This window comes from Citrus clementina, unplaced genomic scaffold (genome assembly GCF_000493195.1).
Source record: "Citrus clementina cultivar Clemenules unplaced genomic scaffold, Citrus_clementina_v1.0 scaffold_8, whole genome shotgun sequence".
In the NCBI taxonomy this organism is placed as follows: domain Eukaryota; kingdom Viridiplantae; phylum Streptophyta; class Magnoliopsida; order Sapindales; family Rutaceae; genus Citrus; species Citrus x clementina.
This window is the reverse complement of record NW_006262022.1, coordinates 4,307,059-4,331,270: the sequence shown is the minus strand read 5'-3', so window position 1 is coordinate 4,331,270 and position 24,212 is coordinate 4,307,059. Positions and strand designations below refer to the sequence as shown.

The 24,212-nt window shown below is 33.5% G+C and overlaps 2 protein-coding genes across 4 annotated transcripts; both read right to left on the bottom strand.

Annotated features, from left to right (window-relative positions):
* Positions 1-6,588: 6,588 nt before the first annotated feature.
* Positions 6,589-12,357, bottom strand: LOC18033729 (4-hydroxy-3-methylbut-2-enyl diphosphate reductase, chloroplastic). 3 transcript variants are annotated; one of them, XM_024178719.1, is made up of 13 exons: positions 12,236-12,357; positions 12,019-12,077; positions 10,545-10,766; positions 9,944-10,140; positions 9,535-9,714; positions 9,291-9,422; positions 9,106-9,180; positions 8,911-9,016; positions 8,730-8,824; positions 8,271-8,456; positions 8,093-8,179; positions 7,840-7,911; positions 6,589-7,579 (listed from the first exon to the last, which is right to left on the bottom strand). In XM_024178719.1, exons 1-12 carry the CDS (start codon positions 12,256-12,258, stop codon positions 7,846-7,848), a joined length of 1,428 nt encoding a protein of 475 aa, XP_024034487.1. In that variant the 5' UTR covers positions 12,259-12,357; the 3' UTR covers positions 6,589-7,579; positions 7,840-7,845. The 3 variants fall into 3 exon arrangements, with proteins under 3 accessions (XP_024034487.1, XP_024034489.1, XP_006423187.1); XM_024178721.1 differs by lacking the exons at positions 12,019-12,077; positions 12,236-12,357 and adding an exon at positions 11,006-11,061; XM_006423124.2 differs by lacking the exons at positions 12,019-12,077; positions 12,236-12,357 and having other exon boundaries at positions 10,545-10,990.
* A 6,392-nt stretch (positions 12,358-18,749) lies between these two features.
* LOC18035508 (luminal-binding protein 5) lies at positions 18,750-21,347 on the bottom strand. The gene is made up of 7 exons (XM_024179688.1): positions 21,270-21,347; positions 20,885-21,152; positions 20,515-20,726; positions 19,712-20,425; positions 19,459-19,613; positions 19,280-19,362; positions 18,750-19,200 (listed from the first exon to the last, which is right to left on the bottom strand). The coding sequence occupies exons 1-7, from the start codon at positions 21,316-21,318 to the stop codon at positions 18,750-18,752; spliced, it is 1,932 nt and encodes a 643-aa protein (XP_024035456.1). The 5' UTR covers positions 21,319-21,347.
* Positions 21,348-24,212: the final 2,865 nt, after the last annotated feature.

Here is a 24,212-nt window from a genome sequence, read left to right as displayed (position 1 = left end):
AGTTGTTACCAAGAAAACGGGAACTTGCTCCTCAATTTCCATGCCTTTTTTTTTTTTTTTGAAAAATTGCAACACATTATTTAGAAGAGGTTCAATTTGTTGTGTGCATTTGATCGATGTAGAATAACAATCAGGACAGATTGCTCGACTACCGTTGAGATCAAAATATTCTAAGTTCAATCGCTACACAAAGTAGAAAATTTTATTTTTGTTAAAACTAACTCTGGTGTGAACGAGATTCGAATCTTAGATTTTTTTGTATAGATTTTAGTTTAATATGAAGTCAAAAATAAAAACTTTTTAATTTGTTTTAATTTTTGAAGAGTAGATATATATATTTTTTATGGATCTTGCTAAGTTACAATTAATTTAACTTACAGTTAACTTAAAACAATGCAAAAATCAAGGGGATCCTACTATCATGTTACTCGTTCATGCATGTTTTAGAAGGACCGTAAATTACATTAATTATAATTCAGTAAAAACTTGTTTTTATATATACATATACCTTCAATCTAACGCATCAACAGCAAACTGAAGTCCCATCACTGAAATGGTTTGTAGCAAAAATGCTGATTCCAAAACTCAGGGTTACAATGATTCATACTTGGTGATAACTGTTTGAAAATGTAATAATATTTCTGTATTAACGAAATTTGAACCGAAGCTAATTAATTTAAGAAAAATGACACTTAGACCCCCCAAGTCTGGCCCAAATGCACTATTAGATTTCTAATATTTCTGAAATGGACACATAAAAATCATTGTTAAGTATTTTTCATTTGTTTGGGATATCCAACATATTATATTTTTTTTAAAATTTACATGATGGCATGATTGGTTTCGCAAAATGTGAATGGACAAGGATCATGCGTAGCATCAACTATTGTGACCAAATTTGAGAGAGTTTATTTATGTATTTATTTTTAAAATTTGAGAGTCTTCAGGTCATTTTCCCCTCCATTTAACATGTTATATACTCTATACTTATCTCCTTAGTGCAAATATCACAATCTATTGTACTCGAGCTTCCTCTAGACGTGAACCAAGACCTGGAATAATCAATTAATGTGAAGTCATATATTAAAAAATCTCAAGTAAAATTAACTTTTAGTTAATAATTAGTTGTGAAAAAATCTTCAATTTTAACTTGATTTTCCGATAACTCACTCTGTGTTTTGAATTTGAAGAAGATTTGAGGCTTTGAATTTGAAGAAGATTTGAGGCTTTCTTTAATAGCTCTAGCAAGTTCTTCATCTTCATCTGCAACTGCATAGATATATAATGATTAATTAATTAATTAGCTGATGTTTTCATTTGCCAAAAAGAATAGTGATCAGTTAGCAACTTCACCATGCCCTTTTCCCTTTACATTGAGATCAAGAAGATAAAGCTGTGTGGCCAATTCAAAATCATTGATTTCATCTGGTTCCTACAATCGAGTTTCAATGGAGGAAAAAAAAATTGAGACAACTGAAATCACATAATTAATCAGCAATAAAGCAAGCTAAACCATGAATTAGATCAAATTTTACCATTTGCTAGTGAACAAATTTTGCCCTGGAGAAAAATGTTCATTCGAATTTTAAAGAATTTGTTAAGTAATAATAATCTGATAGAAAGGGCAAAAATCAATAATAATGGCACAGATAAACATCATGGTAATGGGGAAATTAAACCATAGGGTTAATTTTTTGTCACTGATGTGAATAAACTTTAATCTAGAAAATTTGATTTGCATGATAGCAAGATTGCATGTGCATGGAAATAAAAAGCAATATCACGTTAAAGAGATTTTTGTAAGCTCACAAATATGTGAAGATATACATATACAGGCAGTATTTTTTTTCTCATTGAATCATAAGATTTTTATCATTAATGGTTTTAATTGAAAATATTAACTAAACCAAAATCTAAACTCTACCTAGGGAGACATTTTAATTAACAAGTGTCATATGAAATAAAATGGGATTTTCATGAATAAGCTAAATGAAAAAATTTTTTAATGGTGTCAATTAAAATTTAATGGTTTAAATTATAAAAACCAGTGAGTTAGGTTTTAAATCTTGAACAGTTTGCTCACACAGTATCTGCATTTTGCATTGTGGTAAATCAATCATCATACAAATTTAGATAACAAAAGTTTAAGTACCATATTATTACACCAGTTATTGCCTGAAGAATCATCTTGTAGTACAATGGCAGATTTTAAATACATGCATGCAAGTATCCAAGGTAGGCAAAAACTGGTTAGGGTTCATCTCTCAGCCAATTGTTTCCTATAATTCATTCTAAAGCAACATATATTTGCTTTTCAACAGATCAATTGATGTTAACTCGAAAGCAATAGGGACTAATTAAAATGTTCTCATTTTTTTTAACTAAATTTTTGTGCATTGATGTGAATGTGGAGACGCATGATTATCAATATCATATTATTACACCAGTTGTTGCCTGAAATTTAATTTTATTGTTTTCAGGATTTAAACAAGATTTGTTTCGTTGCTTTTGTTATTATAATTTATTCAGACAATAGTTATTAAAATATAATCCGTGTTAGAAAAGCGACATTATTGGCACTGCAACTATTTTAAAGTTTAATTAACAGTTGTTTTCTATTTTTCCTACGTTTCAAAACTTTTGAAGCTGTTCGGGTGCAAAGTGGTGGTTTTTTTTTAAAACAAAAAAAAATATTGTCACTTTCTAAAGTACAGTGATATATTGATATTTTTTGCATTAACAGTAAATGTTGCTAGTGACAAGATTTTTTATTCTGGATAATAAGGTAATTTCAAAAATTTCTAGTGTCATTTATGATCACTTACGTATATTAGGTTGTTACCAATCAGCTTAATAATAGTAAAGCAAGAATATTTGATATAAGGATTATTTTGTTGTAAATAATAACTAAAAGGGGTCAAAAATAATGAAAGCTACTTTAAAGGCTTAATTTGAAAAAGGCATAGGAGTCCTTTTATACTTAATGACTATTAACGGTGGCCAAAGTATAGCTATTCTGATATGGAGGTTACATCAATAAAAATGCATAATCTTTTAATACTTGTGTAATTTAAAAAAAGGGTCAAATTATGTTGGAATTACTCTATTGTGAAGTATTGATGATGATCATACAATTATAAAGATAAATATTATACATGCACTTATTGCTATAATTTGACGGTCATTATCAGTGTTCTATGGTGGAGTAATTCCACAAGAGTAGTGCTAGGTGTAGAGAAAGATGAGAGAATTTGCCTTCTCTCTCTCTACCCACCCACTATCACTCTTCCCTTTTCTTCTTTATTTCTCTCATCTTTCTCTACACTAAGAATTTTCCATTCCACAATATCCACTACCTTTTAAAAAAAAGTTTATGTCCCAATATGTTTTGTGTATTACAATTCTCTAGTGTTGTATCAAATCAAGATATATTATCTATTTAAATTTTTAAGTCAAGTGCTTTATCTTATGTTAATTATCAAATTTATTATTATTATTTTACTTTTTTAAAAAGCATAAAATAATAAATGAGCGTAAATTGTATGGGATATAACACTTTAGATCTATATCATAACAGAACTTTATATTTTACACTATACTACTATTTTTATTGCTATGACATCAGTATGATATAATAATTTTAGTAAAGTTGTAACAAAAGCTGTTTGGGACTTTCTTACCTCTTGGAGATGTTAATTCTTCTAATGTCAAGAGAATGTATGTATTTCTTTCACACCTACCTTTTAGGCAAGGATTCAGTACTTTTCTTTCCTCTAAAATTTTGAAGTTCAGTAAGCGCTTAGTTTGTTCTTCCATCTTGTTAAATTTTAGATCAATGCTTGCTCGTGATCTGCAATCAATAGTCATATATGATCAAGAAGGGAAATTTGCAGGAGTCAGACGACCTAACTCTAAGCTTCCAATTGACATTGATGGCACAAAAATTGTTATTGTTGATGCTATCGGGAGTACTGGTCTTGACCTGAAGGTAACTTTGATTTAATGCATACAGATCAATTTGTAATCGGTATCTATTTTATAAATTAAGTACATTACAATTAATGCATGTTAATTACTTACAGACTGACCCTGGAGTGCCGATCGGGTGTGCTGGTTTTGGTGCCCTAATGCTCACAACTTGCATCAGTTTCTTATCTCATACACAGGTGAAGTTGCAATTTTTGGAAGTATAATTCATTATTGGTTTTATAGCACAAGAGCACAAGCCGTTTTTATTGTCTATACTACGATGCCTTGTGCTATACAATTCACCAATTTCGTTCTTATCGGTGCATCCAGTAGTATAGATTTGAGACAATATGATATAATTCTGAAATAACAATAACCATGGGTAATCAAATGACCAACTTCACAACAGTTCTAATGTATGACTAACATGTCAATTTTCTGGCATTTGCACTCTATAGAACACAAGGCTTTAAAATGATAACTTCTAATGATGTTACTATCAAATGTTATTTGCACCGTGATTCTGATGCATTACGTGATATTTAATGTTCATTTGTTGTCATCTCTTGTCAATCTAAAGATATGGGCCTTACAAGATGGAACTTCAGTGATTATCGGAGGAAAGACTAACCGAGCCAAGGCTGAATTTCCGGACGATATGAATCGTTTGCTTGATCGGGTTCCAGAACTAGTCGAATCATCTCGGTCCAAGCAATCTGATGGCATCAGTGGCTAGTTTTCCAAGGCCATATTTGTCCAACATAATGGATAAGCTCTTAGTTCAGATATTGACATCAAACCAAGATTTTGTCCACCTTGACAAACAAGCAAGAAGCAATGCCAACGCAACTCAATTCATCAGCAGAATCAATAGTATGACGCGGGAGTTGAAATTATACTTGTAAGCATAAAAATGCTTGTTCTGGATTCAAATTCCTAGTGTTTGAGATTATATGTTTTGTACTCTTTATTTCCAGTTTTATTATTCATCAAATATTGTACTGACTATACATTATACTTTGAAATTCAAGACTGAAAGATTAATAGAATACTATACCATTCTTTATGATTACATCTGTCTTTTTGCTTCATTCTTAACACAATTATTCCCTAATCATCAACTTGAGTAACAATTTCATTCTTAACACTATTATTTAATAATAATATATACTTATCTCTATAGTCTTAAAACGTCCAACATTTAAAATATAGATTTAAAATTATATTAGTTTTGTTAATCAAAGTATATAGTTCTGAAGAACTTAATTGAATGGTTTTCAAATAATTTTATTTTTTACTTATTATTTTAACTTGTTTAATAGACCAAAATGCAATCTTAACTTATAAAATTTATGATTTGACCTAATAATTTTGAAAATTATACATTTTACTCCAAATACTTTTTTACTTAATAACAATTTTATTTTTTTAAAAGTAAAGAGGTGGAAAAAAATTTAAATCAATTTTCATATGATTCAAACTGGAATAGTCAATCAAATAAAATTACTTGTAAATCATTCAACAGGCCACACTTCCTGATAATAGAATCCGTGGACAGCCAATCAAAAAATAGTTGTAACAATATTAAGTCGATTTCCGATGTAGTTGAAGAAAAAGAAGGAAGATTTTGATGAGATTCTGCTTAGAAAATGAGTCTATTTTTCGCGCCCATCTATAATTGTTGTGGGTCCCTCACTTTCATTTTTTTTTTTATATTAGTCATGAGGTATCCTGGGGAGGGCCCCAACTGTGGGAGACACCTTTAAGCCCGTACCACAACCCAGACTAGAAGTCCTCGCTCGAACTGGGAGGCACAGGTTCTCCCAACAAAGGCGACTTCCCTGCGACTCGAACTGGGGAGCAAACCCAGTCAAGCCACTTAAGGGGACTCCATTGCCAGTGGAGCCAACACTTTGTTGGTGGTCCCTCACTTTCATTATATTAACGTAGGTTCGCTCGCGAAATTGCAGTAGTTGTAATTTGTGGCTAATTAGGGGAAAATAACTTAAACATATGTGAATAAAATTTAACATCATTGGGAAAAAAAATATACAAATGAGTGAATAAAATTTAAAATCATTGGGAAAAAAAAAATACAAATGAGGAGGTTACAGATGCAATGTACGTGTGTTCACTAAACTCTTCATATATATATATATATATATATATATATTCAGTATATTAAACCATCTGGTATTTGAATTCCAATTAATTCAGATTCGAGTCGGGTAGAACTATTAGGGCGGTAAAATTCTCCCAACAAGTATTTAACGCAGCTTTATTTCCAAGCCTCAAACCGAGAACTGTGATTAAGTTAGAACAACCTCGTTTCAGCTGATCTATGCGCTTGTTGGTAAACTCTTTCACAAATAGTAGCTGCAAACAGTTAAAATTGTTTATTGAGTGTTTGGCAAGTGAGAAAATTGAGAGAAAGGCTAAGAGAATGAAAGAATGGATTGAGAAAGTTCTGGAATCATTATTCAACCAATCTGAATTTTTTTACAGAATGAGAATACATTGCTATTTATATACTCAGCTGAAGTAACAGCTCATTATGTAACTAATTACTAATTAACAATTGCTAATTATAACAAATTAAGCTAGTCTTCACGTGTGCTTGTAACTACGTAACCACCAGGTGCCAGCTGGACGTCCAGATCATCAACTTTCAACCGTATGCTATTCTTGCTGTAATCCTCTGCTTTATCTTCTGCTTTACTTATTGTACAGCAAGCATGATGAGCTTTTTTAACACAAACAAATCCTCACACTCATTAAAAGAAAGAGTACAGGCCGAGAGCAAGGGTGAGAGGTGTTTGATGGAAGAAAATGAGGAAGAGACAGCAGCATTAATGGCGGAGAAGCGCCAGACATTTGAGATAGAGGCAAAGACAAGGGAACAAGATGATGACTTGGGGAGTCACAAAAACTTCAGAGAAAGAAGCTGGAATGAATCAAAGAAGATATGGGAAATTGCTGGCCCTGTGATTTTAGCCTCAGGATCTGAATTCTCAATCACCTTTGTAACCGCTGCCTTTGTTGGTCATCTGGATGAAGTTGAATTTGCGCCACAGCTTTGTATCTAATGCCTTTTTATATCTTTGCAACACCATCTTTAAAGCTACTAAGCCAAGAAAAGGAAATTTCAGAAGTTAATCTAAATGGATAGTTCCGCAACTGTTTGCTCATGCTATAAACCCTTCAATACAGAAATTTCTACAATTGCAAAGCAGAGTTTGGGTCACGACTGTGATTTCGATGGCAGCATTAATAGTTCACGTGTTTTTAAATTGGATTCTGGTGGCAAAGCTCAATTACGGCATTGTTGGTGCAGCCATTAATTGCTGGGGATATTTCTTTATGGCTTACGGTCGTAGGACTAGTAGTTTATGTAACTTCTGGATGTTTTCCCACATGCATGGACTGGCTTTTCTTTGAGGGCTTTCAAGTCATTGGCCAGTTTTGTGAAACTCTCACTTGCATCAGCTGTAATGTTATGGTAATTAATACTTTGAGTTGAGATATTTAGTGAACATTTCACTTGATCATCAAGGGGAATCCAAAATATGCATGGGCTTCGCAACGTGCCATCAAGAGGAATCCAAAATATCTGCATGAAGTCACGTGTGCAAACAAAGGACAATATCATGCATGAAGTCACGTATGCATGCTTGCATGCAAAGGCTTGAAGGATAATCACACGGGTTTTTATCATATCGTGCTGGTTAGAAATTGCAATCACTAACTTCATATTACGCAAAAACTGTAAATTTCGGACACTAAGAAAAGACCCAGCAGAGGCTGTGTTTATTTTAAAATATCTAGTTATCCAATCACGTTGAAATTTATTGATAATATGTATGTTTGGACCTCAGTTTACGGTAATTGCAAGGCTTCTTCACGCTTGATCTCGAATACCTTTTTAAGGACACCTTCAATAGCCTGGATAAGACACAGGGAGGAAAATTATAACAATCTTTAAGTTAAACAGCTTTAAAATTTACAGTCAGCTTACGAAAATGATGTAATTAGCTGTGGCATGGTAAATTAGGAATACAAGAATGAGAAAATAAGGTCAAGGTAAGCAAGAATCTATTTAGAAATTTCCTGCGTAAGAAATTACCTTATCTGGGGTGGAGGCACCGGCTGTCACCCCGATTGTGATCTGTCCTTTCGGCAGCCAATTTTCTTTCTCCACCAGCTCGCCATGCTACATACGGGATAACAAACACAGATAATTAATAACGAAATTTTGAAACTTAAAAATTACTCTGTTGATGCAAGTAAAATTCAATACGTACCATCAATTTATATGCCATTTTGTTTCCGGGACCTATCCTCTTCTCACTGTCGATCCAGTATGAGGGAATTCCACGGTCTTCTGCAATCACTTGAAGGCTTGATGTATTGCTCGAGTTCCACCCACCAACAACCAAAATAAGATCGATCTTTTCCTCAACCAACTTATACACTGCATCTTGTCGCTCCTGCAAAAATTGAGACCAAAATCATTAGCTTAAATTTTACTGAACACAACAGAATGGTACACAACTTGCAGATTAACTAGCGGCTGAGTATTGCTGGCGGAGCAGTTCGGTCATTGAAAACAAACTGTCAACTACGTTGTTAGGTTTAGCATATCGAAGTTGAACATTCTGGGTTTTATTAAGTGCGTTAAAAGACATGCAGTGGACAGGAAGATCTATGACACAAAATTATAAAAATCTGAAAGGGAAAAACCATGACGGAGAAGAAATTACTTGTGCAGCATGACAAATTGTGTTGAAGCTTATGAAGTGTTCATTGACATTTTCAACTCCAAATTTACGCATCATGGTCTTCTCCACTAATTTTCCTGTAACAATGAAAAATTGCTCAAATATCAGAAGCCAATACTTTCTTGGAAACAGATGGGTTGACATCAGCATTAGTGCAACTAACCAATCTCTTCTGTTTCACCCTTGATCATTGTAGTTTGGTTTGCAATGCCAACTTTTACCAGGTCAATGTCTGGATCAAACCCTTTTGAAACAGATTTCTTGAATTTCTGTAGGCAAGCAAATAACTATATCAATATCTGCAAAACTCGTCAAAAATTGTCAACATTCACGGTCAAGTAAGCGACAAAACTCATACCTCAAGGAATGCTTCTTTTGTTGAGCTAGATCCATTAAGTTCACCCCCAAGAATGTAATCACACACGTACTCAGCCTGGATTAAATAATAACAATTGAAAAGAAAAAAACATTCTAATGAATATCTCCTAATAGTGCTCTACAGATTCTCCAGAAAATATAATATAATCCACCTTCCGAACCTACCTCTTTCATATCCTTGACTATGATATACTTTCCTGCAAAAGATGCAGTTGCTACAGTTTCCTCATGAGAATATTTACCGTGAATAATTGAAGTATAGTCTCCCTTCTTGTGCTTCTCAACAGTAGTCCAGACCTTAACAAAAATTTTAAACTTATATACAATATGTAACATGAAGAGGGATTGAAGATATAATCAGGCAAATGAATAATTATAATAACAGCTGATCTGTCTCAGCTAAAGGTACCTTCGACACCCAAGGGCAAGTTGTATCAACGATCTGTACATTCTTGTCATTCAGAGTCACCATTTCTTCGACTGCAGCCCCAAATGCAGGCAAAACCACAACATCACCCTTATTTACCACATCAAATTGCTTCTTTCCTTCCTCAACAGGTATATTTTTAACTTCCATCTCCTCCAACCGCTGCCATGTATGACTTAAGAGCCTCAGTAATCATTTTAGTAGGATATAGTAATGAAAGAATCAAATCATGATTGAAACAAAGAGCGTAACAGTTTCATCAATACAGATCTACTCTTTACAATCCATAACCATGAAAATGAGTAAATGATCAACTTAACAAACAGCAGGGCGCAAAAATATTTAAATTAAAAATATTATAAAAGAAGTATTGGTTTTGTTTTTTAAAGACCTTATTGATGGGTGGACTGTGAAGGATTTCACTGGTGATCCAGATCTTCTCATCGGGAAACTGTTTTCTTGCTTCATAAGCAATCTGCACAGCACGCTCAACTCCCCAGCAAAAGCCATATGCTTCGGCCAGCTTCACCGTAGCATTTCCCCACGTATACTCGTATCCATTCTCCTTCAATTTCTTTATAATATCACCTGAAAGAATTTTCAATGAAATCAATAAAATAATCATCACCACAATAACACCAACGCCAAATAGAAACACTTGATTTCACCAAATCTCTCTAAACATTTGTTATTCACAAACTGATGATGAGTCCAACAAAAGATAAATCATTGATTGATCCAGCTTTCTTAAATGAAATGGTAAAAACCAAAAAAAAAAGGTCATTGAATAGCAAGCAGAGGAAGTAAAAATCACACAAATTTCTTTGATTTTTTATTTTTATTTTTATTCCTGAATCTATCCATTTAAAACTAAGCTGAATAATTAGCTAAAATAAAGAAATTTAAGTAACAACAATTTCATGTCCTACTGAATAAACAAAAGAAAATCCAGTAAAAAAATTGATTTAAACAGAAAAAAATGAAAATCTTACTTGCGTACTGTTGATTCATGAGCTCCGTAGTCTCTTCTTTGTGGCCAAATCCTCTCCGATTATACTTATCACTTCTCATCAGGTTATGACGAAATTGTTTCGCGTCAAATTGGGCACCAACAGCCACCGCCGAGCTCGGCAATTCTTGACCGGAGCTTCTGACGTTCACAGGCTGCCGGCGCCGGAGAGCCAGCACTCTGGCGCGATTATTATGGCGCGAAGCTGTGTCAGTACGCGTGCATAGACGGCAGAATTGCAGAGTCGTCGACATGATGAGAGATTCACAGATTGAGAGAGAAAGAGTCGGGGCAAGTAATGATAGAGAGGAATCGAATTTAATGGTTACTAAGCTAATAAATGTTAATAATAATTATAAGGCTGACCTTGACTTCCAAACCATGCATGCATCATTTCATTAGCTTAAACCCTACGAAGCTAATAATAATATTTTTAAGGCTAACCTTGAATTCCAAACCATGCATGCATCATTTTTTCATTAGCATAAACCCTAGTTGCTATGAAGCTAATAATAATATTATTAAGGCTGACCTTCACTTATTCCAAACCATGAATGCATCATTTTGTTAGATAAACCCCTAGTTGCTATGAAACTAATAATATTTTTAAGGCTAACTTTGAATTCCAAACCATGCACGCATCTTTCATTAGCTTAAACCCTAGTTGCTATGAAGCTAATAATAATATTTTTAAGGCTAATCTTGAATTCCAAAACATGCATGCATCATTTTTTCATTAGCTTAAACCCTAGATGCTATGAAGCGAATAATAATATTATTAAGGCTGACCTTGGATTATTCCAAACCATGAATGCATCATTTCGTTAGATAAACCCCTAGTTGCTATGAAGCTAATAATAATATTATTAAGGCTGACCTTAAATTCCAAACCATGCATGCATCATTTCATTATGATGTAGGAAGCATATAGGAATTGGTGGAATCGGTGGATTTAATGGATGACAGAGGAAGGATTTGTGTATGTAGTTGATGATCATGAAAGCGCAGCTTGACATAGAGAAAGGCCCTGATGCCACTTGTCTGAAACCGACATTGGATATCGTTCTATTATACGTTTTTGAAACTCAAGAAATAATAGCTCTCAAAGAGAGAAAACGTTGAATTAACGAAAAAGATAAACTCAAGGAGAATAATCTAAAATATTTCTTGATGAAAAGCTTAAAAATGTTACAATAAACTATTAATAACAAGCCTATATATTTTTATTGCTAACTTCATCCCAATACTTCTCAAATGAAAGAAATAATCTAAAATTCTAATTAGACTAGAATTACAAATATGACTCAAATAAGCTTATTAAAATAAGATAAATCCTAATAAAATAGAAAATTGACACAAAATCTAGAATTCCTATATTCTATCCTATATGCTTTCTATGTCATATTAGCTGAACCCCTAGTTGCTATGAAGTTAATAATAATATTATTAAGTCTGACCTTGAATTCCAAACCATGCATGCATCATTTCATGAGCCAAAACCCCGCCGGTCATGTACCTGTAAGTTTGATTCTCAAAAATTAAAATAATGAAATATCGAGTACATTTTACAAACATTCAATTAATTAATTGTCTGTACGATGACAATTATATATACACTTCAAAAAAACTTAGTTAAGGTTAAATTAGTAAAGTTAAGACGGATATAGTATTTACATGGGCAAACCATATAGAGCCATTGTTGTCGCGCTTTGCGTCCAGTTACTTGATAATCCTTTTCCTCCAAAATAACTTGTCTTCCCCTTAGTGAAGAGCTTGTGTGTGTGTGTGTGTGTGTCTTCCCCTAGTGAAGAATTTTATGTATATATATGCATACACACACTCACATATATATATAGTAGTTTCCTAGTCCAGAATTTAAAATGCGAGAAAGTACGAGAAAATTTTAAAATCGCACGGTTTTAAAACATTATGAAATTAACACTTTAAAACCGCAGGATTTTAAAGATTTCTCTTACTTTCCCACATTTTAACGCATGTGAAATTATTCCGGTGACGTTAGGATTGCGGTGCTAATATTAATCTAGCGGTTATCTTATAATAAGAATTGTCCACATCTTTTAAAATACGGATTCAATTAAAATAAAATAAAAATTATATTTTAATATTGTTCTAAGAAGAAATGTAACCAGTCAAATAATGTGAGCATGAGACTATGAGAGCAAGTGAGCATGGGAGCAGGAGAGCTCAATAGAAAACTTAATAAGTCAATTAAGCTCAACTACATGAAAGCATGAGAGCATATAAGCATGCTAGCATTAGAGCATGAAAGCATGAGACCATGAGAGATGCAAGCTCAATAGGAAGCTTAATAAGTCAATTAAACTGAGCTTCATGAGAGTACGAGAGTATGAGAGCATGTGAGCATGCGAGCACATGAGCATAAGAGCATGTGAGAATGGGAGCATGCAAGCTCAATAGGAAGCTTAAAAAGTCAATTAAGCTCGGGTACATGATAGCATGAGAGATCAACTATGGGAGGTGAGTATAATTAAAAAAATGCCTAGCTACTGAATCCAACAATTAGGATTAGGTAGTTGGAAGCATTATCTAAGACTAGTAAAAGAATCTACAAGCTCCTGAAACCTAAACCCAATTAAAAAGGGAGAAAGTGCTGAAAATAAGTATTAATATTAGATAAAGCTCAAGTTTAGATGGAGATAATACTGATATTGGACGATACTCTAAATTAAGTAATAAAAGCCGATCAAAACAAGGAATCGTGGAGAACTCAGGAAATTGGAATTGTATTATAAATAAAGAACACTTGATGCATAAGGGGGCACGAGCAAGTAGTTAGACCAAAAAAAAAAATACTTTGTTATAATTTTAATTCAATAGTGAAAAATTACTCTTTTTATAGTACTCATGGACATAAACCAAGTGCTAAATCACGTAAATTCTCTGTCTCATTTTTTTATATCATCCTTTTATTTAATTCTTTGCTAAACCCACGTAACATTTTTTCAAAAAAAAAGTTACCTCGACAAAATGAGGGAGCATTATTAAATGCAAGAAAAGTTAATCCAAAGCATCATTTGATTGTTATCAAGTAACATTGTTTTTTTTTTTTTTTTATGGTTTCAATTCAAGTTCGTTTACAAGCATTTGAATAAGATGACATCTACATATGTATACCATTTTCAAGAAATTAAAGAAAAAATAAATTGATAAAGTTACTTGCGCTTCGGAGATCGACACTACCATATGGAAGTACATGAGTTAGTCCAAATACAATGGCATTTGGATGAATAGGCTGTTTCCACAAGTAGTAGATAATGGTTTAAGTAAATTTCGAAAATATTTCCTTCATTTAGAGCAAAATATATACAAACATATGCAAGTATTAGCTCCAAATATCGAAATACTAATTCAATTTTTTTTCTCTTTTAATGAAAGTAAGAGGTCAATACATATATAATTCAGTTTTAAATAAATACTTTAATTCGGAATAGAATCCACAAGGATGCTAAACAAGAAAAGAAAGAATAGTATTGACTGCAACATTAATCATAAATCATTTATATGCGGTAAAGACCAAAAAAGAAAAAAATCTAGTTAACCTGTAAAAGTATTACACCTCAATAATAGATTTTTATTTTGGCATAATTGAATTAATATAATGACTTTAAATTCTTTCCACGTAAAATAATGCAAAAAGAAATGAATAAAATCATTGATATATATTGAAATAGTTACCCCAAGCCTTGACTTGCATGTCTCCTCATCTTAATTCTTGTAACCGAGAAAACGGGAACTTGCTCCTCAATTTTCATGCCTTTTTCATCGCAGCACATTATTTAGAAGAGGTTCAATTGGTTGTGTGTATTTGATCGATGTAGAATAACAACCAGTCCTGATTGTTCGACCATCACCTAGATAAAAATATTGTAAATTCGATCGCTACACTACTTAGAGAATTTTATTTTTATTAAAATTAACTTTGGTATGAACAAGATTTAAATCTTAAATTTTATTGTATATGTTTTGCTTTTAATACGAAGTCAAAAATAGAAACATTTTTTATTTTTAAAAATTTTTGAAGTGTATATGCGTCTTTTATATACATACATACATACATACATCTTCAATCAAATGCACCCAAATTTAAGTCGTCAACTTATTAAGACTCAAATGCATCCGCAGCAGACATGAGTCCCATCGAGTGCTGCTAAATATCAAGAAGAACGAGAGAAAGACGAGAGAAACTACAATCCAAGCTGCCGTTTTGCCTCCTCTCTCTCTCTTCTGTCAGCTTTTTCTCTCTCTCTCTTCTCTCAGCACATGCTTCATTCTCTCGTCTTTCTCTTGTTCTTCTTGAGACTCAGCATTTTCCATCACTAAAATGGTCGTAGCAAAAACGCAGATTCCAAAGCTCATGGTCACAATAATTCATGCTTGGCTATAACTGTTTGAAAACGTAATAATATTTTAGGGGTCCAGCTATGTTGCAACAGTGGTACAGTATCATTGTTGCTTTCAGCCATTGGATCTTGCTAATACAATTGTACAACTATAAATCCAATGGCTGGTTGCAACTGTGGTACCATACTACTGTTGCAACATAATTTTGCCCATATTTTAGTATTGTTGAAATTTGAACCGAAACAAATTAATTTTAGGAAAATGACACTTAGACCCCACCAGTCTTTGTTATATATGTACTTACCTCCTTATTGCAAACATCACAATCTATTGTACCTGAGCTTCTCTAGACGTGAACCAAGACGTGGAATAATCAATTAATGTGAAGTCATACATTCAAAAATTTCATGTAAAATTAACTTTTAGTTAATAATTAATTGTGAAAAATTCTTCAATTTATCAAAAAATTTATCTTAATTTTCCAATAATCCACTGCCTTTTGAATTTGAAGATGATTTTGAGGCTTTCTATGATAGCTCTAGCAAGTTCTTCATTTCATCTGTGACTGCATGTATATATATAATGATTAATTAATTAGCTAATGTTTTCATTAGCTAAAAAAAATATTAATTAGCAAAAAAAAGTTATTAGTTAGCAACTTCTCCATGCTTTTTTCCGTCCACATTGAGATCAAGAGCAGAAAGCTGTGTAGCCAATTTGATATCATTGATTTCGGATCCGTTTGAAATTAAGGTTGGGCAATTGTAGCTTAAAAGTTACAGCATTAAAGTGTTTGATAAACATTAGCTGCTTTAGATTTGAAGATATGTTAATATGATTTTTCACTTAATATGATTTTTTACTTGTATGATAGAAAATCTATTATATCTTTAATAATTTTTTCAAAATTATTATTTAAAGTTTATGTTTACTATATACTACTAATTTTTATTTCATAGTTTCAGCTTTTTTTCCTTAACAGTTGTAACTTAAAAGTTACAGTATCTCAATCTCAAACAGAATCTTCATCTGATTCCTACGATGGAGTTTCAATGGAGAAAAAAAAAAATTAACATCGTTGAAATCGCACAATTAATCAGCAAACTAAAAGAAGCTAAATCATGAATCAAATTAAATTTTACCACTTACTAGTGAACAAATTTTGCCCTGGTGAAAAATGTATATCGACATTTTAAAGACTTTGTTAAGTAATAATAATCCGATAGAAAAGATAAACATCATGGTAATGGGGAAATTAAATCATAGAGTTAATTTTTTGTCATTGATGTGAATAAACTTTAATCTAGAAAATTTGATTTGCATGGAATTAAAAGCAATATCACGTTAAAGAGATTTTTATGAGTTCACAAATATGTGAAGATATATATACAGGCAGTATTTTTTTCGCATTGAATCTTAAGATTTTTATCATTAATGATTTTAATTGAAAACATTAACTAAACCAAAATCTAAACTCTGCCTAAGGAGAAAATTTAATTAACACGTGTCATATGAAATAGAATGGGATTATAGAGCACATAACTTATAAGAAAAAAAAATAAAGCAATGTTCACAAATGCAATAACAATAAATAAATATAGTTATCCCAATGAAAGAATATTAAAAAAACTGATAAAAAGAAAATTCATTAGCCCTCATTTCAACTTTGGGCACCAACATTGGACACGTGTTCAATTATTTGTTCACTGAATGATCGATAGAAAACAAATCAGGACGTAGCTAGCAGAATCCTGTAATAGGGTAATTTTGTGACGGGGTTGTCACGGGTAAGGTTTCCAGGCCTTTTTAATAATAATAAAACAAGATCTTGGATGAGAGAAACCATTGGGCCTAATTCATTTTAGGTAAGAGTGGTGCTATTACCACCCCTCTATAATCCTTTTAAAGTCCCAATTCTAGATATATTGATATTTTTACCCTCGAAAATTGCTTTACAAAACAGTGAACGTCCCGTTTTTCTTTTTTTAAAATTTCCGTTGATTAAAGGAAAAGGATAGAAAAAGAAAAAAAAGACTTAGGTAGATGAGATGCCAAAAATCAGATAATGCAAGGAAAGGAGGGCCTCACAATTTCGATTGGTTCAAATATAGTGTAAGTGAGGATTGATTGACGACTATTTCTAAAAATATTACATGGATGGAGAGAGAATCAGAATCATTTTCACCTGTTGACATAAGAATGAAGGATATTTGCAGAATAAAAATGGGTATATTTATGAGTGGGTTACTTATGTAACGTTAATGGAACACACTTAGGCCTTATTTGGTTTAGAGATTAGGGGGCAATAGCTTAAAAATTACAGCACTTACTATTGTAGCTTAAAAATAAAGTTGATTTGATTCACTATTTGTGAATCATATTTACGATACAATATTAACTTTTATTTTTAAGTTATAATTTTTTTACAATAATTATAGTTTAAAAAATATAACACTTTAATACTAAATAAGGTTTTAATAGAAGAGTTTTATAAGGATTTCAAAAGATATCAAAAGTTTCACTCTATAGGCAAAACTTGAAATTGATTTTGGGTGCCCATCATGTAATAGTCTAAGAAACCTTTTGAAATATTTTCGCTAACAATTATATTAAAAGAAAATGGAGTGAATTTTGTAACCCACATAGGATTTAAGAGAGTGATTGACATTGGTTTTAGCCACTTTGATTATCTTGAAATTATTATACAATTTTAAAATTGACACATACCACTAACTTTGCTGCGGTATTGAGGCATGCCCATGTCCCCATCGAAAATGATATATTTAAAGGCTAATGCTAAGTTACATGTATGTACCTTACAACCCTCTCACATGAATAGTATCTCACTCACTATTTATGTGAGAGGGTTGTAAGGTACATGCATGTAACTTAGAGGGATCCATATTTAAATTACTACTTCATCTTAAAGGCTAATGCCCACAGGAAAGAGACGTGTGAACTTGATCGCTCTATACAACAAAATTTGTGCGCCGTTGAAAATCGAAACAAAACCAACAATTGATCATAGCCTTTATAAACCCCATTCAGCCATCAAAATCTTGATATCTCAAAACATCTTACAATCAAAAACATTAACTCAAGATATCTTCTTCAAAATTTAATTAGCAACAATAATGTCTGCACTTGTGGATATATGGACAAGTGAGTTAGCCAAGCTGCGTGAAAAGGGTCTAACCATTTGGGGAAATGATAATGGCTCCAGCCACCACAATATTATTAATGTTGTTGAATCAAGCAGCAGTAGTAGCAGCAGCAGCCAGGCCGTTGAAGCTAAAGAACACAGCAATAACTTTCTTGACGCTGGGAAAGTCTCTGCTTTCATACAAGCAATGAAATCTCATTCACTTGTGTTGCCTCACTCTGAAGCTTCAGTTTCCATGCTTATCGACTTCTTTAATGCTTGAAGATTATTCATTAGCTGCTGCAATTTATTAGCTAGTCTCTGTCTACTTTTGCTTTTGCTTATTTAACTTGCTTCTGTTTCTTTTTTTTTCTTTTTTTTTGTAAAGGCATCAGAATTCTTAATAACATTTTGGTTCAATATTGTTATGTGCTTGTAAATATAAGAAATCAATACAATCACAAATAGATTTAAACAATTAAAAGTCATTTCAGAAAAATTGATGGTAACTATTAGAATAACATTTATGGTATCTCTGGGAAATTAGTTGACAACATGGCAAAATAAACAAAAAATAAAAAGGCAACAAAAGAAATTGCTACTAAGCTTATAAATATTAATAATAATTATAAGGCTGACCTTGAATTCCAAAACATGCACGCATCATTTCATTAGCTCATAAACCTCTTTGATCACAGGATTGCATACAGCTTCCACCTCCTTCAGCTTCTCATCAAAATCATCCTTCTCGGCATTCTGATTGTCATCCAACCATTCAAGAGCTTCCTTCAGTGTGCTCTCGATCTTCTCCTTATCATCAGAATCGATCTTGTCAGCAAGCTTATTATTATCTTTTTCGTTGATGGTGCTCCTCATGTTGTAGATGTAACTTTCCAACTTGTTCCTGGAATCAATCCTCTCCCTCGCATTCTTATCCTCCTCCGCGTATTCCTCAGCCTCCTTCACCATCCTTTGAATCTCTTCCTCGCTGAAACGGCCCTTATCATTGGTTATGGTGATGGATTGCTTGTTCTTCGCTGCCTTGTCTTCAGCTGTCACATGTAGGATACCATTGGCATCAACATCAAATGTGACCTGAATTTGAGGAACTCCCCTGTAACAACATTTAGAACATGTTAAGTATCCAGATCAATCTTCAACCAATCGAATGCATATATTGAAATGTAATTTACCTTGGAGCAGGTGGAATGCCAGATAGATCGAATCGTCCAAGCTCGTGACAACCCTTTGTCAAGCTTCTTTCACCTTCGTACACCTGAATTTTAATTTTTATGTTAGTCCAAAAGTAGAAAGAATGAATGTGCAGCATCAGTTTAGCCACGTATGTAATCATGCTCATCACTTGTTATACCTTAATAGTCACTGTGCTTTGCTGGTCTTGGTAAGTGGAAAAAACCTGAGATTTCTTAGTGGGGATACCAGTGTTCCGGGGAATCAGCGTGGTCATGACACCACCCACAGTTTCAATACCAAGACTCAAGGAGGTCGCATCGAGCAAAAGCAGGTCTGTAACAAACAAAAAGCTTTTTATACTTTGCTATTCTAATTATTCAATTGCATCCTGATAAAAGAAAAGATTAAAAAAAGAATAGTGGATGTTTTACCTTTACCCCCTTCGCCGCTAAGAATCCCACCTTGAACTGTTGCGCCATATGCAACAGCTTCATCTGGATTGACTCCCTTGTTAGGCTCCTTCCCATCAAACAAGTCCTTCAACAATTGCTGAATCTTGGGGATACGAGTACTTCCTCCGACAAGTACAATCTCGTCAATGTCAGTTTTCTTCAATCGAGCATCTTCCAATGCCTTCTTCACAGGACCCATTGTCTTCTTAAACAAGTCCACGTTCAACTCTTCAAATCTTGCTCTTGTCAATGGCTCCGAGAAATCAACACCGTCAACGAGTGACTCTATCTCCACTCTCACTTGGTGCTGGCTGCTCAGAGCTCTCTTGGCCCTCTCACATTCCCTTCGAAGCTTCCCAAGAGCCTTGTTGTCCTTGCTTATATCTCTGCTGTACTTTTTCTTTATCAACTTAATGAAATGGTCCATGACTCGGTGATCGAAGTCCTCTCCTCCCAAGTGAGTGTCTCCGCGAGTGGCACGAACCTCAAACACACCATCGTCAATATTCAAGATACTAACGTCAAATGTACCACCACCAAGATCATAGACCAAAATGTTCTTCTCTCCCTCTTTCTTGTCGAGACCATAGGCAATAGCCGCGGCTGTGGGCTCATTGATTATCCGAGCAACATTGAGCCCGGCTATGACCCCTGCATCCTTCGTTGCCTGCCTTTGCGCGTCATTGAAATAAGCTAAATCAACAATCAAAAAAAACACCCATTAGACTACAATACAAGATATGCAAACAGTACAGAACAAGAACGGTAATATGTATATGTACCTGGAACGGTAACGACAGCGTCTTTAATTTTCTTCCCCAAGAATGCCTCAGCTGTTTCCTTCATCTTTTGAAGCACCATAGCACTGATCTCCTCAGGGCTAAAGACCTTGGTCTCTCCTTTCACTTTCACTTGAATATAAGGCTTGCCACCTTTGTTCACAACCTTATAAGGCAAGAACTTTATATCTCTTTGCACCTCAGGATCATCAAACCTACAGCATCAAAAGCAAACAAGCGAGTTTAAAAGTGCTTTTTTAGAGAATTACTTAAAAACAGCTTTAACTCTATTACCAGACAAGCACAAAATCGCCTCCAAACACACACCAACAATAAACTATCGTAAACTAAAACAGGGAGTGTGACTGCTTACTTTCCCCCGATGAGGCGCTTAACATCAAAGATCGTACGCTCTGGGTTGAGGGCCGCTTGATTTTTGGCGGCTTCCCCAATCAGACGTTCAGTATCAGTGAATGCAACCCATGACGGGGTGATTCTGTTGCCTTGGTCGTTCGCTATAATCTCTACATGATCGTTTCTGTATACACCCACACAAGAATACGTAGTCCCTAGATCAATGCCAATCACCGTCTTTAGCTTCGTTGTAGTATCATCCGCTGCAGCTAAACCTGACGAGAAATCTGAAAAAAAAAAAAAAAAAAAAAGAGTAAAATTCGGCCAAAAGAACAGAGCATAAACAAAACCAAATACGATGATAAAGGTTTCTTCTAGCAGAACAGAAAGAGGAAAGTTCTTACGCAAAGCAAAGAGAAAAAAGATAGCTAATGCTTTGTTCTTGATCTTCATTGTTTTGCTTGCTTTTGCGCGTGCTTTCTCTCTGGATTTGTTTTTTGGCTGCTTTTATGAAGCGTTTCCTCTGCTTTCTCTGTTTTCAAGTGGAGCGAAACGAGCTTGAAGGGGCGAGCTATTTATAGTGTTTGTGTCCTTTGTTCTTTGCTATAGTAGTCGAGCCAATGATGATGAAACACGTTGCTTTTGCTTGCCGGCCGCAGCATTCAAGGACTAGGATTCCTTATCTATATTAAATCCTAAGACATACTTAACATGATGAGTTCTTTCGTCAAATCTCACAAGAACTCAAAATTAGAATCGGACTTTAATCAAACACGTAGAGTAGCCAATTGTAGGTCGCCACGTTGGAGGGATTTTCCCGCGAGATCCAAAGTTCGTTAAACGTTAAAAAGAGAGAAATAAGTTTAGGGGCTTTTTTTGGGATTAGCAACATTTGTATCCTCCAATAACAATAACGTATCAAATGTTTGAATCTTGTTGGGTTAAATATTCCGCTTTTTATGATTATGATACAACACATTTAATTGCATGAAGATTCATATTCGATATTATTGTTCTTAAAAATTATCAAAACTGACACGTATTCAATTACACTGTAAATTTTTTTTTTTTTTAAGAACTAGCTTATACTGCAACATAACTGATCATAAAGCATTCGTAAATTTATATTTTACTACTAAAAATAAAATTTTTTTTTTTTTATCTAAAACACTTTCGCTTCGGCTCAGCCTTTTACCCACCCCAAATATATATAGGTGCCAATAATTTAGTTGGCAAAATTTCTTGAGTGGAAACAAAATATATTGAATTTATACCTGCTCACATTAGTGGAAAAAGAAACTAGATTGACTTGGAGAAAATAGATGCACTTGGAACTGCCGATATAAACCTCATCTCAGTTCCATGCATGGCCTATAAAGAAAATTCCTGAAAGCTTTCATATCCTATTGTGTTAAAAGCATTATGGGGGTTATTCTCATCTCACTTCAATTGCATGCATGCAATTGTTTTGCTCTCATTGTTTTATCTTATTAGTTATTATCGTGCTCATTTGCACCGACAGTGCCGTAATGATGAGCGTTCTGCCTTATTGCAATTCAAACAAAGCCTTGTGATTGATAACTTTGTTTCTGCTTATCCTTAAGCTTATACCAAGGTTGAATCCTGGTGCCAGGAGGAAGGAAATGTTACTGACTGTTGGTCATGGGATGGCATCGAATGTGATCATTAGGACACTGGTCATGTGATCATGCTAAACTCACTAGTAGTTGCCTCTATGGTTCTATCAATTTTACATTCCTTCTATGTAAAATTCCATCTCAAATCCTGAAACTTTCGAAGCTAACATCTCTGGATCTCTCTCTGTCTTTCTTTTTAGGTCAAGTACCAACAGAGTTGCTAGAGCTCTCCAAGATGGAGGTCCAAAAGCCAGGTCTAACAAAATCTAGCTAAGAAGTTGACCAACATGAGTGCACTTTACCTTATCGATATCGATATTTCTTCTGCAGTTACTCCAGCAATGGCAAATTTATCTTCTTTGATTTACTTATCTCTCAGTGAATGTTCTTTGCAAGGTGAATTTCCTGAAGAGATTTTTCAATTGCTCAACCTTCAATGTCTTGATCTTATGTTCAATGTAGATCACTCTGTATACTTGCCAGAATTTCAGAAAGGGATTTTGCTTGGAGATTGGGACTTTCATTTACCAAGTTTTCAAGTAAAATTCCTTAAATATAAATTATTGGATCATTATCCTACTTGGATATAAGATTCTCCTCTTTTTAAGGAAAAATTCCATGTTCACTTGGAAGTTAAACTTACCAAGCTCAATGATCTATACCTTTTTTGTAATGGATTTTTGGGTGAGTTACTAACTTCTTTTGAGAAATCTAGATTCTTTGAAAACACTTGATATCAGTTCATGAAATTTCTGAGGAAAAACTCTAACTTCATTATTTTGATAAGTTAATGGGAAGAGCTGGTCTCCTCACCATTTTGATGGCTTAATGGCAAGGTCTCATTAATCTGATGGGTTAATGGGCAGAGTTGGACTTATATTTGTTAGAAAAAATAGCACAAGGTAGCTACTCTGAGACCAATTTTGAGAAAATAAATATTAAACAAATATAGTTACATGGATAATTCGAAATCTTCTCTGTGAAGTTTTCAACAAATCATATATGCTCAAATTGGTGTTTGAGTGAATCAGAAATTGAATCTTAAAAAGCACTTATCTTAAAAAGCACTTATTGGTTTGGGGAAATGCAAAAAAATCCCACATAGAATTTTAACTAACTAAAGTTGTCCTTTGAAACCTATATATATTGGCTTTTGTGTTCACTTGCAAAATACACCAAAAATCCAAGTGATTCTTATTCTTCTCTCTTAAGCAAATAATTTCTAGTTTTGGACTTCAGTGTGACAGAATTCAAATATTTGTTGAAAGTTCGCTAGAATAGTGGCGTTATGTTGTCAACACTATTTAGATCCATTGTATTTTGGGACACATACACCAATCTAATTAAACGCCATTGCGAAAGTGACGAATCTTTTTTAAGGACACTATATCTTTATAGGCATTGTTGATTTATATGTTATATATTTGCTATTTCAATTTAATTTATTATTAATATTATAAAATTGTGATAGGTGTGTAAGAGACTTATTAGTAATCTTAAGTACATTAGAAAAGTTTTATCATCAAGGCTATATAGATTACCCAAGGAGTTTGGCTTTTAAGCGGAACCACTATCATCCCTCTAGTTTTTTCTAAGAACCTAACTAGTATATTTTTGCATACAAAGTGGGTAGTCTTATATTGCTTGCTAATTAATAATAACACACACAATAATCTTATAATAGATTTTATTTGTTGAAATGGCAACTAA

Bases quoted from the DNA above. Each gene is read 5' to 3' on its own strand.
- LOC18033729 (XM_024178719.1), bottom strand. From the start codon at position 12,258: ATGGCTCTATATGGTTTGCCCAT. The intron at 10,767-12,018 runs GTCAGACTTAAT...GTACTGACACAG, and splicing joins TGCATGGTTTGGAATTCAAG to CTTCGCGCCATAATAATCGC. The intron at 8,457-8,729 runs GTAATTTCTTCT...CAATTTTTGCAG, and splicing joins CAATTTGTCATGCTGCACAA to GAGCGACAAGATGCAGTGTA.
- LOC18035508 (XM_024179688.1), bottom strand. From the start codon at position 21,318: ATGAAGATCAAGAACAAAGCATTAGCTATCTTTTTTCTCTTTGCTTTG. The intron at 20,727-20,884 runs GTAAGCAGTCAC...TTGATGCTGTAG, and splicing joins AAGCGCCTCATCGGGGGAAA to GTTTGATGATCCTGAGGTGC. The intron at 20,426-20,514 runs GTACATATACAT...TTGTTGATTTAG, and splicing joins CGCTGTCGTTACCGTTCCAG to CTTATTTCAATGACGCGCAA.